At 43.0% G+C, this 12,439-nt stretch overlaps 1 protein-coding gene across 1 annotated transcript in view; it reads right to left on the bottom strand.

Annotated features, from left to right (window-relative positions):
• The window catches only part of LOC108701808 (polycystin-1), a 43,698-nt gene that overhangs the window by 3,135 nt on the left and 28,124 nt on the right, over positions 1-12,439 (bottom strand). Inside the window, exons 24-44 of the mRNA XM_041577076.1 lie at positions 11,887-12,438; positions 10,547-10,697; positions 9,922-10,174; positions 9,428-9,623; positions 9,183-9,350; positions 8,460-8,603; positions 8,044-8,254; positions 7,835-7,958; positions 7,322-7,450; positions 6,523-6,587; positions 6,124-6,341; positions 4,759-4,855; positions 4,486-4,664; positions 4,119-4,321; positions 2,151-2,342; positions 1,905-2,059; positions 1,690-1,814; positions 1,472-1,607; positions 1,097-1,192; positions 501-669; positions 124-411 (exon numbers count right to left, since the gene is read on the bottom strand). Of these exons, the coding sequence (XP_041433010.1) occupies positions 124-411; positions 501-669; positions 1,097-1,192; positions 1,472-1,607; positions 1,690-1,814; positions 1,905-2,059; positions 2,151-2,342; positions 4,119-4,321; positions 4,486-4,664; positions 4,759-4,855; positions 6,124-6,341; positions 6,523-6,587; positions 7,322-7,450; positions 7,835-7,958; positions 8,044-8,254; positions 8,460-8,603; positions 9,183-9,350; positions 9,428-9,623; positions 9,922-10,174; positions 10,547-10,697; positions 11,887-12,438 (3,851 nt within the window). The remainder of the gene's footprint in view (positions 1-123; positions 412-500; positions 670-1,096; positions 1,193-1,471; positions 1,608-1,689; positions 1,815-1,904; positions 2,060-2,150; positions 2,343-4,118; positions 4,322-4,485; positions 4,665-4,758; positions 4,856-6,123; positions 6,342-6,522; positions 6,588-7,321; positions 7,451-7,834; positions 7,959-8,043; positions 8,255-8,459; positions 8,604-9,182; positions 9,351-9,427; positions 9,624-9,921; positions 10,175-10,546; positions 10,698-11,886; position 12,439) is intronic.

Genomic DNA, 12,439 nt, shown 5'->3' with positions numbered 1-12,439 from the left:
TGTCATTTACAGCTACTGCATTTCTGTTCTTTCCGCCACCATCTTTCATAATCAAACATTACATGACCTTATCAAGCATCAAACGTTTATTTCTTGGCATCATATAGACATCTGCTCTCTCACCTTCAACATTCCCAAAAGAAGCAAGGTGGCAGCAAGGGCTACCTCTGTCCGTGCCAGGATTGCCACTGTGTAAAAGCTGGTGAAAGCTCTTGGTTGTGCCCGGTATTGTTGCAGCAGCTGTTTGCTCAGAGACATCTTGAGCATGTGCACAGTACCCACTGCTCCAGAGACCAGTCCCAAAATGATGCGTGTCCAGTTTGGGGAATAACCTGCACTCTCAGTTCGACCTTTGGTCAAGGCTTGAAGCTCCAGAAAGAGGAAGCAGAGAGAAGCAAAGAGCATGGATATCTAGGAAGAGATGGGGGATGTTGTAGTGGAAGCAGATATGGATGCTGAAAGAGAAGTATTAGTAATGTACAGGATTAAGTCATACTCACAGCCAATATGAAGGGCAGGCTCAGGCTGTCTCTCACATCTTGAAGGTGGAATGGTAGGATGGAGAGGGAGGAGACAGCACGGCCATGGAGTGAGAAGGAAACTTGCAAGCGGGTGGAGATGTGAAGCTGAACATCTCTGTGGTACTGAGTCATCTCCACAGACAGAGAGCTGAGATTGGAAAAGACTAGGTTATAATACACAAAAGCCATGAATATCTTGTAAATGATATCCTTATAAACGATGAGTACTGATGTCATAAACGGTGAGTAGTGATGTCATTTCTGTCACATGACTCACTAAAACTTGTGTATTATAATAAATAAACCCGTTACAAAATATGAGGATATTATAAGTAACCTCGGAGTTCCATGACCTGTATAAAAACACTCGGCCTTAGACCTTGTGCTTTTATATGGTCAAGGAACTCCTCGGTAACTTATAATATCCTTGTAATTTACAAGACGGGGTACTTTATTCACTATATAATACACAAGAGCCATGGATAAGCTTAGTGATGTCACTTTTGTCAGATGTATTAGTATTATTGTCATTGTCACATGACTAACTTATTTAACTTTATATTGTATAACTGTACCTCTCCTTTATCCAGTTTGCAGCCTTTAGCCTTTGCACAGTGAGTTGCATTTCTTCTTTGTCACTTCCTAACTCCTGGCAGTGGATTTGTGCACAGCTAAACATGGAGAAACAAAGAATGAGGTTCAGTATAGCAGAGTTTGGGGAAGCAAATTAAAGAGCCAAGGGAAGAATATGTTCAGCTGTGTTTGGAAAGGAATTTATTTACACCAGATTCTGCTAAACTTTTCTCACCAACTCCCGTAGCCCTCCTTTAGAGTTAGAATTTCCTCAAGAAGCCAGCATGGCTTTGAGCACAGGGGTATGGTCTGCTACATTTCAGGCATGATGCCTCCCTTTGGAGTTTCAGTTAAGCAGAGAAAGAAATGAATATTACCCAGAATTATCCTTTGCTGTATTCTCAAAATAATGATGGGTGCAGGGCTCCATGTCTCCCCAGTAAATGGGTAAAGATCCAACAGATGAATTCCTGTCCAGTGAACTAGACTGAAAAACTGCCAGTGGTAACCAGTCTAGGAGAGAGGAGAATGACTTAGCTGGAGAGATCTGAGATAAACATTAAGAACTTATCCCAATATTTGGTAAATTCCTTACCGGGGAGAGGGTTGGGTAGAGCTGGGTGTTGGCATAGACGGGGGGCTCCCAGTAAGGACACACGAGGGTCACTGTAGAGGTGGGCAAGCAATCCTGTGTCTAGCCAGTGCCAAAGGCTGGATACACTAGAACCAGAGCGTATAAAGTTAGAGGTGGATAAATCTATGAAATTCTGACTTGCCACTGTTCCCTGCTCTCGGGTCTGTAGAACACACCTTTGAATGTTATCAACGTTCAAATGGGAGTTGGTTGGCCGTTTAACAGATTGCTTCAAGGCTGTATGCAGCAGCCGAATGTTGGCATCGTGAAAAGAATTCTGATAATTCACCATCAGCACCAGGAGGAAGAAGACCATGTGACCTGCACAGCTCTGTGTGGGAAACAATATCCACCTGTTTGTATGTTATCCAATACAAGCAAGGAAGGGCAGCCAACCAAACAACCCGACAGCCCCCACTTACCCTAAGCAAGCTCCTTAGTACCCTCACTCTCCGGGCCTCTTCTTTTGCTTGGAGGAGACTGAACCCTCCGGGTGCTCGAACAGTACAAGGACGATCTGATATCTTCTTAACTAGAGGCTCCTCCACTAGACCATCTCCCTCACTAAGCACTGGTGGTGCCCACAAGGCTGAGTACAGGGATAGTGACAAGACCTGTGGGGGCAATACTCTTACTATTATGTTACTAAGCAATAGATCAGAGTGATTGGTGCAGAGCATGAAAGTGATTAGTGCACAACATTTAAACAAAGTTAAATTCCTTTAACTGTGTCCGTGTGGACTTTTCTGTTGCGGGAAAACTAATAGACAACCGAGGGAACGAGTCAGCATGCCCCGTGCAACTATTCGAGCTGCCCTTGATCCAAAACCAAGGAAGGTTTTGGATCAAGGAAGGTAGCACAACATTGGCTACGAGCTAAGCATCCGGCTTCATCTTTTAAATGTATGCCCATAGATTGTATTCAGGATTTACCATGAGGGGGTAATGTGGATCAATTATTAATCCAAAGGGAGGCATTTTGGATATTTGAACTTGTGTGTTTATTCCCCCGTGGTCTGAACAGTGCTTTACAGCTGAATTGTTTTTTACCCACATGATGAAATCCTTTTTGGGACATATATACAGTATACTGGAGTTTGGGTTGTTTTGGTTGCTGGAGATACTTATCTTCAGGTCTGATAATTGATTTGTGCTTTCTCTGTGTACATAGGTCTGTAATCCTATGGTTGTGTCTACTTATACCTATGCGTGTTACATATGATATGGAGGTAATTAAGATAAGACACTTTGTGATATTTGATACATTATTGAAGCGTTTAATATAGAGAAGTAGGAAATATATACTGGGGGCCCCCTAAAGTTGAATCAGCATTACAGGATATTGTTATAGCTAACATGGATTTATTGTATCAGTTTTATATATATATATATATATATATATATATATATATATATATGTAACATATTTTTAACCTTTAAAGGAGAATTCAACCCATTTGTAAAAACGAGTACCCCCCCCAGGTAGACCTCCCTCCCTCCTCCCCCCCCAGGCTAACTGCCCCCCCCCGGGAAATGCCCCATACTTTACACTTAGCCCTCGGCGCAGATTCTGCCAGCTGAGTTCAACACATCCATCTTCCGGGTCCTCTGTAAGATGACTGGGAGATCGTCAATTTCCGTGTAATTCCGCGCATGTGCAGTTGTCGCAAACCGGCAAACTTCTCCAACTGCACATGCGCAGAAATACTGATCTCCCAGTCAGCTTACTGAGGACCAGAAAGATGGATGCGTGGAACTCCGCTGGCAGAATCTGCGCCGAGGGGTAAGTATAAAGTATGATGCATTTCCCCAGGGGGGGGGAGTTAGCCTGGGGGGAGGAGGGAGGTCTACCTGGAGTGGGGGTACTCGGTTTTTTACAAATAGGTTGTATTCTCCTTTAACTTCTTTTCTGTATACACAGTATTCCTATCACAGTATGCATTAACTTATTGGATTGGTTTTATGCCTATGAATATTTTTCTCTGAATATGGTAATTTTTTACGCACTCGTCACTTTAATAATGAAAAAGGAATTTAACTCTGTTTAAATGTTGTGCACCAATCACTTTGTTGTATTGCTTTGAATATGATGTCATTCCTTAATTGCTTGTGGTTTATTGGCTATATATATATATATATCACATTGTCTTTGATTTCCGAAGTCGCCCGAAGTCGACTCATAAGGAAAATTCTGGCGACTTTGGAAATCAAAGCGCCGTGAGTGCATTGGTGCTGGCGTTTTCTCAATATAGCAGGGGGAAGGCAGTTTGGGGAGATTGTCGCCCCGCATATCCCGGTGTCGCTGGTTCTTTTCTGGAAAGTATATGCAAGCCTTAACCATGCAACTGGGTGATGTTGGGAAGCGATGTGCCACCCACACTGATATTTACCTTAAGTGGTTCAAGAAAGATGGTGGAGGTGAGCAGAGCACAAGTCGTGGAGATCAGCCACATGAGGATGCCCTGGTCAGATAAGGATGAACTGTACAAAACAGTAAGCATAATGCAGGAAGCCAGTAACATGAACAGCACTGGGTATATCACCCACCGCATGCAGGAGGGGAACAGCCATCTAGGGGGGATCCAGCGTACACCTAAAAAGAATGTAACCTTCAGATATGCAGGCAATCGAATGGCACAAAGCTTTAACTTTGTTCAAGGGCTCTCTACCCTGTCTCAGAATAACCCTGGTTTATATACTGGTAAACAGAATTGTATAGTCATATAACAAAGCAATATAGAAAAGAAGATCACTCACCAATTCGTGTTGTGAATGGAGAGGGTGAGAGAGAGGCACCATCACAGCATTGCTCAAGCTCACTGTCCTGGCTGTATGCCTCTGAGTCAAATGAAGAGGAGAAGGACCATCGTTTGGCCTCCATCCAGTCCTCTGTGCAGCGACCATTCTCTGACCAGCCGCTGCTAAAACTTTCAGGACTGTGAAAGGATAGCGTTATATAGTACAGATGAAAGCATGTGATATTGGTGTCAGCAAATAGAGCCCCTATTGACTTATCGGCAATATTAGTACCTGGCCGAGCGCAGATCTGTGCGCGGGGAAAATCTGCCACTATCAGACTCTTCACTCGGGCGAGTTCCAGCTGTAATGGACTGAAGCAAATTCTCTTCTGGGAATTCGAAAGAAAGCAAGAAGTGTCTTGCAAAGTCAAACTAGATATACACTATAAGATCTAGTTATTAGACCTGACCGCTAGAGTGGCTGGATCCATAACAACACACGATAAAAGTCAATCTAGCGATCTAAAATGTAGCTGGATCACTAAGGGTCAATGCAAACTGATAGGGCCACATACCATACATTTTATGGGTAATGGTCAACCAAACCTCAAACTAAGCAACCATAGAGTGCTGTGGCCTCTGGAATGTACATGATTTGCAGGGCTTAAACCACACAAAACTGCTCATGGTATTCATGCTCATCCAAATTAAAGTTGTGCTGCACTTTAACTAAAACTTATATGGCTGACCAGGGCTGCCATTAGTAGGGATGCATCGAATCCAGGATTTGGTTCGGGATTCGGCCAGGATTTGGCCTTTTGCAGCAGGATTTGGATTCGCCCAAATCCTTCTGTCCGGCCGAACTGAATCCTAATCCTAATTTGCATATGCAAATTAGGGGCGGAGAGGGAAATCGTGTGACTTTTTGTCACAAAACAAGGAATTAAAAAATGTTTTCCCCTTCCCACCACTAATTTACATATGCAAATTAGGATTAGGTTCGGTATTCGGCCGAATCCTTCGTGAAGGATTCGGGGGTTCGGCCAAATCCAAAATAGTGGATTCGGGCATCCCTAGCGATTAGTGAGGTACAGGGGGTACTGCAGCCAGAGTCCCCATGTTAGAGCCTCAAAAGTACGTTCGGGGGTTATGAATGAGGCAGGGCATGTAGGAAACTGGGCAGGGTGGAACATGGGCAGGGTTGCATCAACAGGTCCTTTTTTTTTTCATTGGGGACCCATTCTACTGGTTGAAAAGGCTTGAATCCCAGGTGACCAAAGGGTTTCAGAACCTTTCAGAGGGAGTAGAATGGGGCCCTCTGATTCCTGGTGGTGGCCTTGTGGCTTTCCCACTGGCAATAAAGTGAATCTCCGGTGGGAAAACAAGAGTTGCCTAAAGTTGCCTCGCAAGGAAACTTCGTGACTTTGGAAAGCCGAAGCGACTCATATGTTTTCTCACAGTAATCACATCAAAGCTTAATGTTGATTGTTTGCTGTTTCTAATTGCTCTGGTGCTATTCGGCACGTTAGTGAGAAAATCAGACACTCCATGTGCTGCACAATTTCACCTACCACTTTAGAGAATCACTGGCACATAACTTACTAAAAGATTAATTATTGCATGTGTTTCTATGTATCCTATGAACAGGGAGAGGTACCTGATAAGGTTAGTCGCCGGCAGCTGCTAGAGCCACCTGATAAGGACAAAGGATCATCACCAGAGCTACAGGCGGACTCAAAACCAAGACAAATCTTTCCCTTCTTCCTGCGCAGAGATCGAGTGAAGCTGAGACCCGCGTCTGTATCCTGAAGCCAAGGCGTCTCATATGGAGAGTCACATATAGTGTCACACGAGGAGAACCAGAGAGGAGCACAGCTGAGGAGGAACGGGAACATCAGAATCTGCTATAACAACAATGCCAAGTAATTGCTATACAATTTACTATTCACAACCTGTGATGTTTTAACTGGTTGCTTTGCTCTATTATTCATAATCTCTCAGTCTGTTAAACCCATGCGCATGTGGCCCTATCTTTGTATCGTCCATCTTTTCTTACCCTTCCTCATGCCAAAAGATGTGATCTCCGATGTCAAAATTCAACTTGCTGCTGGACACTGACTCCTGTAATAGAGAAAACGGCTGGTTAACCTCAAACCTCATTTGTATCCTGGAGAGCATGTAGATCATGTGCTTCTGTTAGTTGATCTACTGAACCTCGGATCTACAATCCATTGCAATCCATTGATATAAAGTAATAATTGATTCAGCTTTTGTGAACTTATAGCATTTTTTTGGGATCTTGAAGATTCCCCTGGTTTGTTATTGGCGTGGGGGCCCATTCTTCCCACCAATCCGTGTGATGCGCATGGAACCCATGTCTTTAGATTCTCCAAAAATGCTGGCAGCACCCAGGAGTTCAGCCTTCTACTTCCCCTGTGAGTATCTTCCTCTTTACATTTCTATATACTTGTTTCCAAGTCATTCTTAAGGTGGCCATACAGGTAGAATTCTATTGTTTCTACCTCTATATCTGATGATTCAGCTCTAAATGTCTGATTAAACAAATAATGGCAGCAGGAAAGATCTGTATTGTAATGTGTATGGCCCCCTTTACAGTCCCGAGACTTACTGCTTGTTCCTGTGTTACAGATGTCCCCTTTCCTTACTGGAATTCTTTACAATTAATCAGTCAAAATGATGAGAATTATGGGCCAGATGTGGCCCTTCAGAGGGTTATCATGGCTCACTCTCTGTAAACATCTTGCTATGACATAGTTCAAATGTGCCACAGAACATTTGGTATAATATATATTTGCCCCACTGGGGATATACTGTCTAAACATTCTGTTACATACCCGGCTCAATGAGCTGATATCCACCAGGGATTCATGTCCTCCAGGGATAGACAAGATAGAAGATGTGTCTCCATACTTGCTGTCTTGCTCCATGGCTGGAGAGGTTAAAGGAGTATCCTCTACAGTTACCTGAGAAGAAGACAGGACATTGACTCAAAAAGCTTCTTACACTAGGCTGCCCAGACTAGACAGATTTATTGGATGATACAACTCTTGCAACAAAGCTTTGGGCCAGGAGGTTGAATTTTCCAGTAGTTCCAATCCATATCTAACCAAGCATCAATCATATATAGCTTTTACAAAGGCCACTGGTATAGTCCCATGCAGGGCCAATAAGCTGCTGATTTGCTGAAGGGTTTGGTGAGTGCTTAGAATGATGAATTTTATCTACAAGATGAGAAAATATAATATCTCTGTGTATTTCCCATTTAATCTTAGATTGCCCAAAAACTTAAATACACCTATAGAGGAACCATTCTAGGTGAGGTTTGACACACTTATGGGCTGTCTTACCGTGCTGCGAGTTTCTCTGAAGAAAAACGTGAACAAAAGCTGTAGAGGGAGTACAATAAGAGACACGACTACCCCAACAAATATGCTCTCCCATGTGACCAGAGACTGGCTTCCGAGTGGAGAACTTAAATGAAACGATAGGATAAAATTACTTAAGAGCGAGAGCTATAGCCAAGCAAAAAATATACTGTTCAGCTTTATCGGCTTACCTTTCACCTTTGAACCCTACAGCCCCATACCACAGGGCACAGGCTGCCACATAGAGGTGCAGGGTCAGCGCGCAGCAGGTTACTCTTTGAACACGCGTGAAGCGACTACGGGCAGGCCGCCACCACACCGACAACCACAAGTGCCAGTCTGTAAAACCAAGGAGCAGCTGCGCCAGGAACACACGGTAAAATCCACGTATCTCCTGAGGGCCTGCAAGACATGTTGCAATATCAAGAAGAACTTAAGTGCCAACTATAACAGAACATGGGTTACAAAGAAAGAAAATATTTGAAGCTGTAGTGGTGTAATAGTGTTAGGGATATGTGAAAAGAACATTTGCAGTGTAAGAAGACATGTCAGTGGCCCATGATAAAGCCATGGAGGAATTTACTGATACAAATATGGTGGCACGCACATGCTGCAAGAACCTCTTTCTCCACTCTCCCTCCGTTGCACTCATTCTCCACGGATAGCCAATCATTTACCAGAAAAAAGTAGAGGAAATCCGTCTGCTTGTCCCACACTGCTACGTAGTGGAGGAACCACGAGGGATCTAAACCTATGGTTTCAAAAACATTGCAAATAGACCTTATGATTAGCACATTGTGCCGACAGATGTTGCAGTTTGTTGCAACCACATTTGCTCAAAGTCAGTTAATATTGATTATACTATTATGTTGGACATGTCAGCAGATATACCCATGAGCTGTGGCCTTCTAGTGAGCAGATTTCCAGATTTATAGCGCTGTGGTGTGCAACATAAACTCAAGTACCCTTAGAAATTTGTCAATTTCTTCTCTTTTTGGCTCTTCTTTCAAAACTTTTTTTATTTGATAACATTACAGCAATCACTTTCGTCATAGCTGATTTTTGTACATTTTTACTTTCAGAGAATGGATACTCTCCTACGCAGAGGAGGACATTGCCATCAGATTCAAATACCCTAAGGGTGAAGAAAGAAAAAACTTTTGTTTCCATCATGTCACAGTTATACAGCATAACTCTTTTTGGCTCTTAATAACCTAGTGACCATGATCTACCACAACATTGCCTGAAGCTAATAAACATAAGTGCTAGCCAGTCTGTGACCTCAACTTTTATAGGTCTATAGGTCAAATTCCCAGCTACCCTATGGTACCTGTGTTGTCATGCCACACACGGATCTTCCAGATCTCTCCCATGTTACACTCTGTTTCAACCTGAAAGTAGTCAATGCTACCACAGCCAAACGCTCCTCCACTCTCTAGATAGCGAGCTCCACTCTTGCTCAGTCCGTACAGGCTTATCCCAACGTGAGCGGTGGTACCTGAATGAAAGAATACACAGAACTACAGATGTATTCATTGTGTACAATTCTACACACAAGCTATTTGTTCTACATACCTGCCCCTCTTTTCCAGCCTGTCTTTACCAGTACCCAGTACCTATACTGACCACGCTGTCCACATAGGGGAATGGTTCCAACACGTGACACATCCAGATGGTCCAATTTGTGAGAGATTAAAGCAAGCACCAGATACATGGACAGAAGTAGAGAGCAAACCAGAAGAACGAGAGTCCACTGGCCAGATCGTGGGGCCTATAAGAGAAAGAGACTAAACTGTGGGTATTTAGGAACATAAGGAGGTGTGGCTATATAAAGTATTAAGGTGTGGCATTATAAAAGGGCCCTAATAGTTGCATCACTGGACCTATATCATCTTAAAAATTGAAAATATAAAAAGGATGCCTGGGTGGTGGTATGGAAAAAAGGACACTTTGTTGTTGAGTACAGGAACATATTCAACTGTTATAAAAGAAAGACTTTTTAGATAGAAGGGAAGCTGAACAGGTGAAAAAATATTGGTATGGGATAGGTGTAAACTATCTAGACTTACCGGGGGCAGCAAAACAAGTTGATGTGGAGGAACAAAAAGACTGGCACCAAAGAGTGTGAGGTGCCGAGTGTTACACACAGCTTGGTTTGGTTGGCTGGCATTGCTAGGGGTCATGCCCTCAGTCCTCCATGACTTGCTGGGCACATGAAAGTACTGGCACAGGCTGGAGAAAAGGCTCACTGACACATTAACCGAGGAGATGGAAAGAAGGCTAGTTATGTTTACATAGAATTCCAGTAAGGAAAGGGGACATCTGTAACACAGGAACAAACAGTAAGTCTCAGGACTGTAAAGGGGCCATACACATTACAATACTGATCTTTCCTGCTACCATTATTTGTTTAATCAGACATTTAGAGCGGAATCGTCATATATACAGGTAGAAACAATAGAATTCTACCTGTATCTGAGGATTCAGCAGTAAACAGTGGCTGATGTTCAGGCGCCTTCAAAGGCTTGGCCAATAAAAGAGCCGACCGATATCCAAGCCAATATTGTTTTGCTTGTCTTTCGCTATACAAGCACCAAATATCGTACAAAGGTTTAATATGTGCGTGTATGGCCAACTTAAGAATGACTTGGCAACAAGTACAGTATATATAAAGGTCAAGAGGAAGATACTCACAGGGGAAGTAGAAGGCTGAACTCCTGGGTGCTGCCAGCATGTTTGGAGAATCTAAAGACATGGGTTTCATGTGCATCACACTGATTGGTGGGAAGAATGGGCCCCCATGCCAATAACAAACCAGGGGAATCTTCAAGATCCCAAAGAAATCCTACAAATTCACAAAAGCTGAAATTATTAAAACATTTTGGGGTAATTTTTTTTACCCTGGTGGGCACGATTGCAAGAGTGTGCTACCTTAGTGCTCATTCCAAGAGGATTTGCACCCCCCTCATGCTGAGCTCTGTAATGAGTGCCTTATAACACAGGACAGTGTCAGGACACACAGCACTGATGCTACTTTCTACCCTGCACATCTCAGAGACATGCAAGGTGGGAGCATCTGAGTGGGACTCCTATGTGCCTCTAGGGTTGTCACTTTTTGGTATCTTTCATACCTCTCAGGGCAGGGGCATGTTTGTAAGTTATGTACTACATGTACATATGCAAGTACTTTACCAGTAAATTGGTACTTTACCAGTAAATTGATTAAGCAGTCAGCTGTAGATTGAAAGGCCATGTCACAGTTATCTGTGCTCCAAAATGAGTCCTGTGGCCGTTTGCATTTAGCTGCATGCAGAGTGCAAAGTGAAAAAATTGGGTTATTGGGGCCCTGTTTTGAACTCTGTATGCTGCATTCGGCTTCACAAATGAGGTCTTTGGGCTAAAAGGCTGAGCAACTAGCTTTGTTTTCAATCAGATACCAAAACAAGCTCCTATCCAAGGGGCTAATTTATTAAAATTATACCCCTCCCAAATTAAGTGGCATATTAAAGAATCTTACAAAACTGATCTATATATTTAAGTAGATCTTGCCCTTTTACATCTCTTGCCTTGAACCCCCATTTCGTGATGGTCTGTGTGCTGCCTCAGAGATCACCTGACCAGAAATACTACAACACTAACTGTAACAGGAAGAAGTGTGGAAGCAAATTGGCTCATGTGACCTAACAAGTATAGTTTGTTGGTGTGTTTGTGTGCACAGTGAATCGTACAATCACAGAGGCCTTCCCTTGTTTTTTAAAATGGCAATTTTTTATTTATGATTACCCAATGGCACATACTACTAGAAAAGTATATTATCATGAAAATGGTTTATTTACATGAAGCAGGGTTTTACATATGGGCTGTTTTATGCAAACTCTTTTTATAGAGACCTATATTGTTTGGGGGTATAGTTTTCCTTTAACATAGTGCAATTTAAATCAGACATTTGGTTCTGAGTTGCTTTGCTAATTAATTCATATTTCAATAATTAAGGTGAGGCTGTTTGTTGAATTTGTGTACACCCATCTACTCACCCTCGGACAGAGAGGTGTTGATATACATGTGTAGTCCAGAAGATGCATGTTCCAAGCTGGTAGTCATGGTAAGGTTGGCACTATCTCTTGGCAGTAAGTGGACCACAGTTGGTCTAAGGCTAACATTCTTCTTGACCGGTAGCCTTAACTGAATTGCAGAATCATTTGGCAAATCAGTCACAGCTATGGTGTCACCTTCAGGAGAGCTGAATTCAAGAGCAACCAACTTGGTTGTCACAGGTGCATTTGGGAGTATCCCAGAAGAGAAAGGATTATTGTCCATTTCCGTGACCAACTGAAGTAGCTCATGGTGATCTTTCAGGGCTTCGGGCACCTCCAGCATGTTGCCCATTTGAAATAGGGCAGGGGGTTTTGAATATTGCAAATCCCCTGGAAGGACCAGGGATCCATGCAACTGAACTCCTGGGGCTTTTAATGCTAAAGGCTCTTCACTGATTACACGAGAACGCATTGCTGACATCATCAACTCTCGTGTCAGGTTGAAGGCATAGAAAGACGTATTGTCTGATGGAGATGCAGCCATGACACCACC

Source organism: Xenopus laevis, chromosome 9_10L, assembly GCF_017654675.1.
Source record: "Xenopus laevis strain J_2021 chromosome 9_10L, Xenopus_laevis_v10.1, whole genome shotgun sequence".
Taxonomy (NCBI): Eukaryota; Metazoa; Chordata; class Amphibia; order Anura; family Pipidae; genus Xenopus; species Xenopus laevis.
The sequence above is the reverse complement of the archived record's forward strand: the minus strand, read 5'-3'. Positions and strand labels throughout refer to the sequence as shown.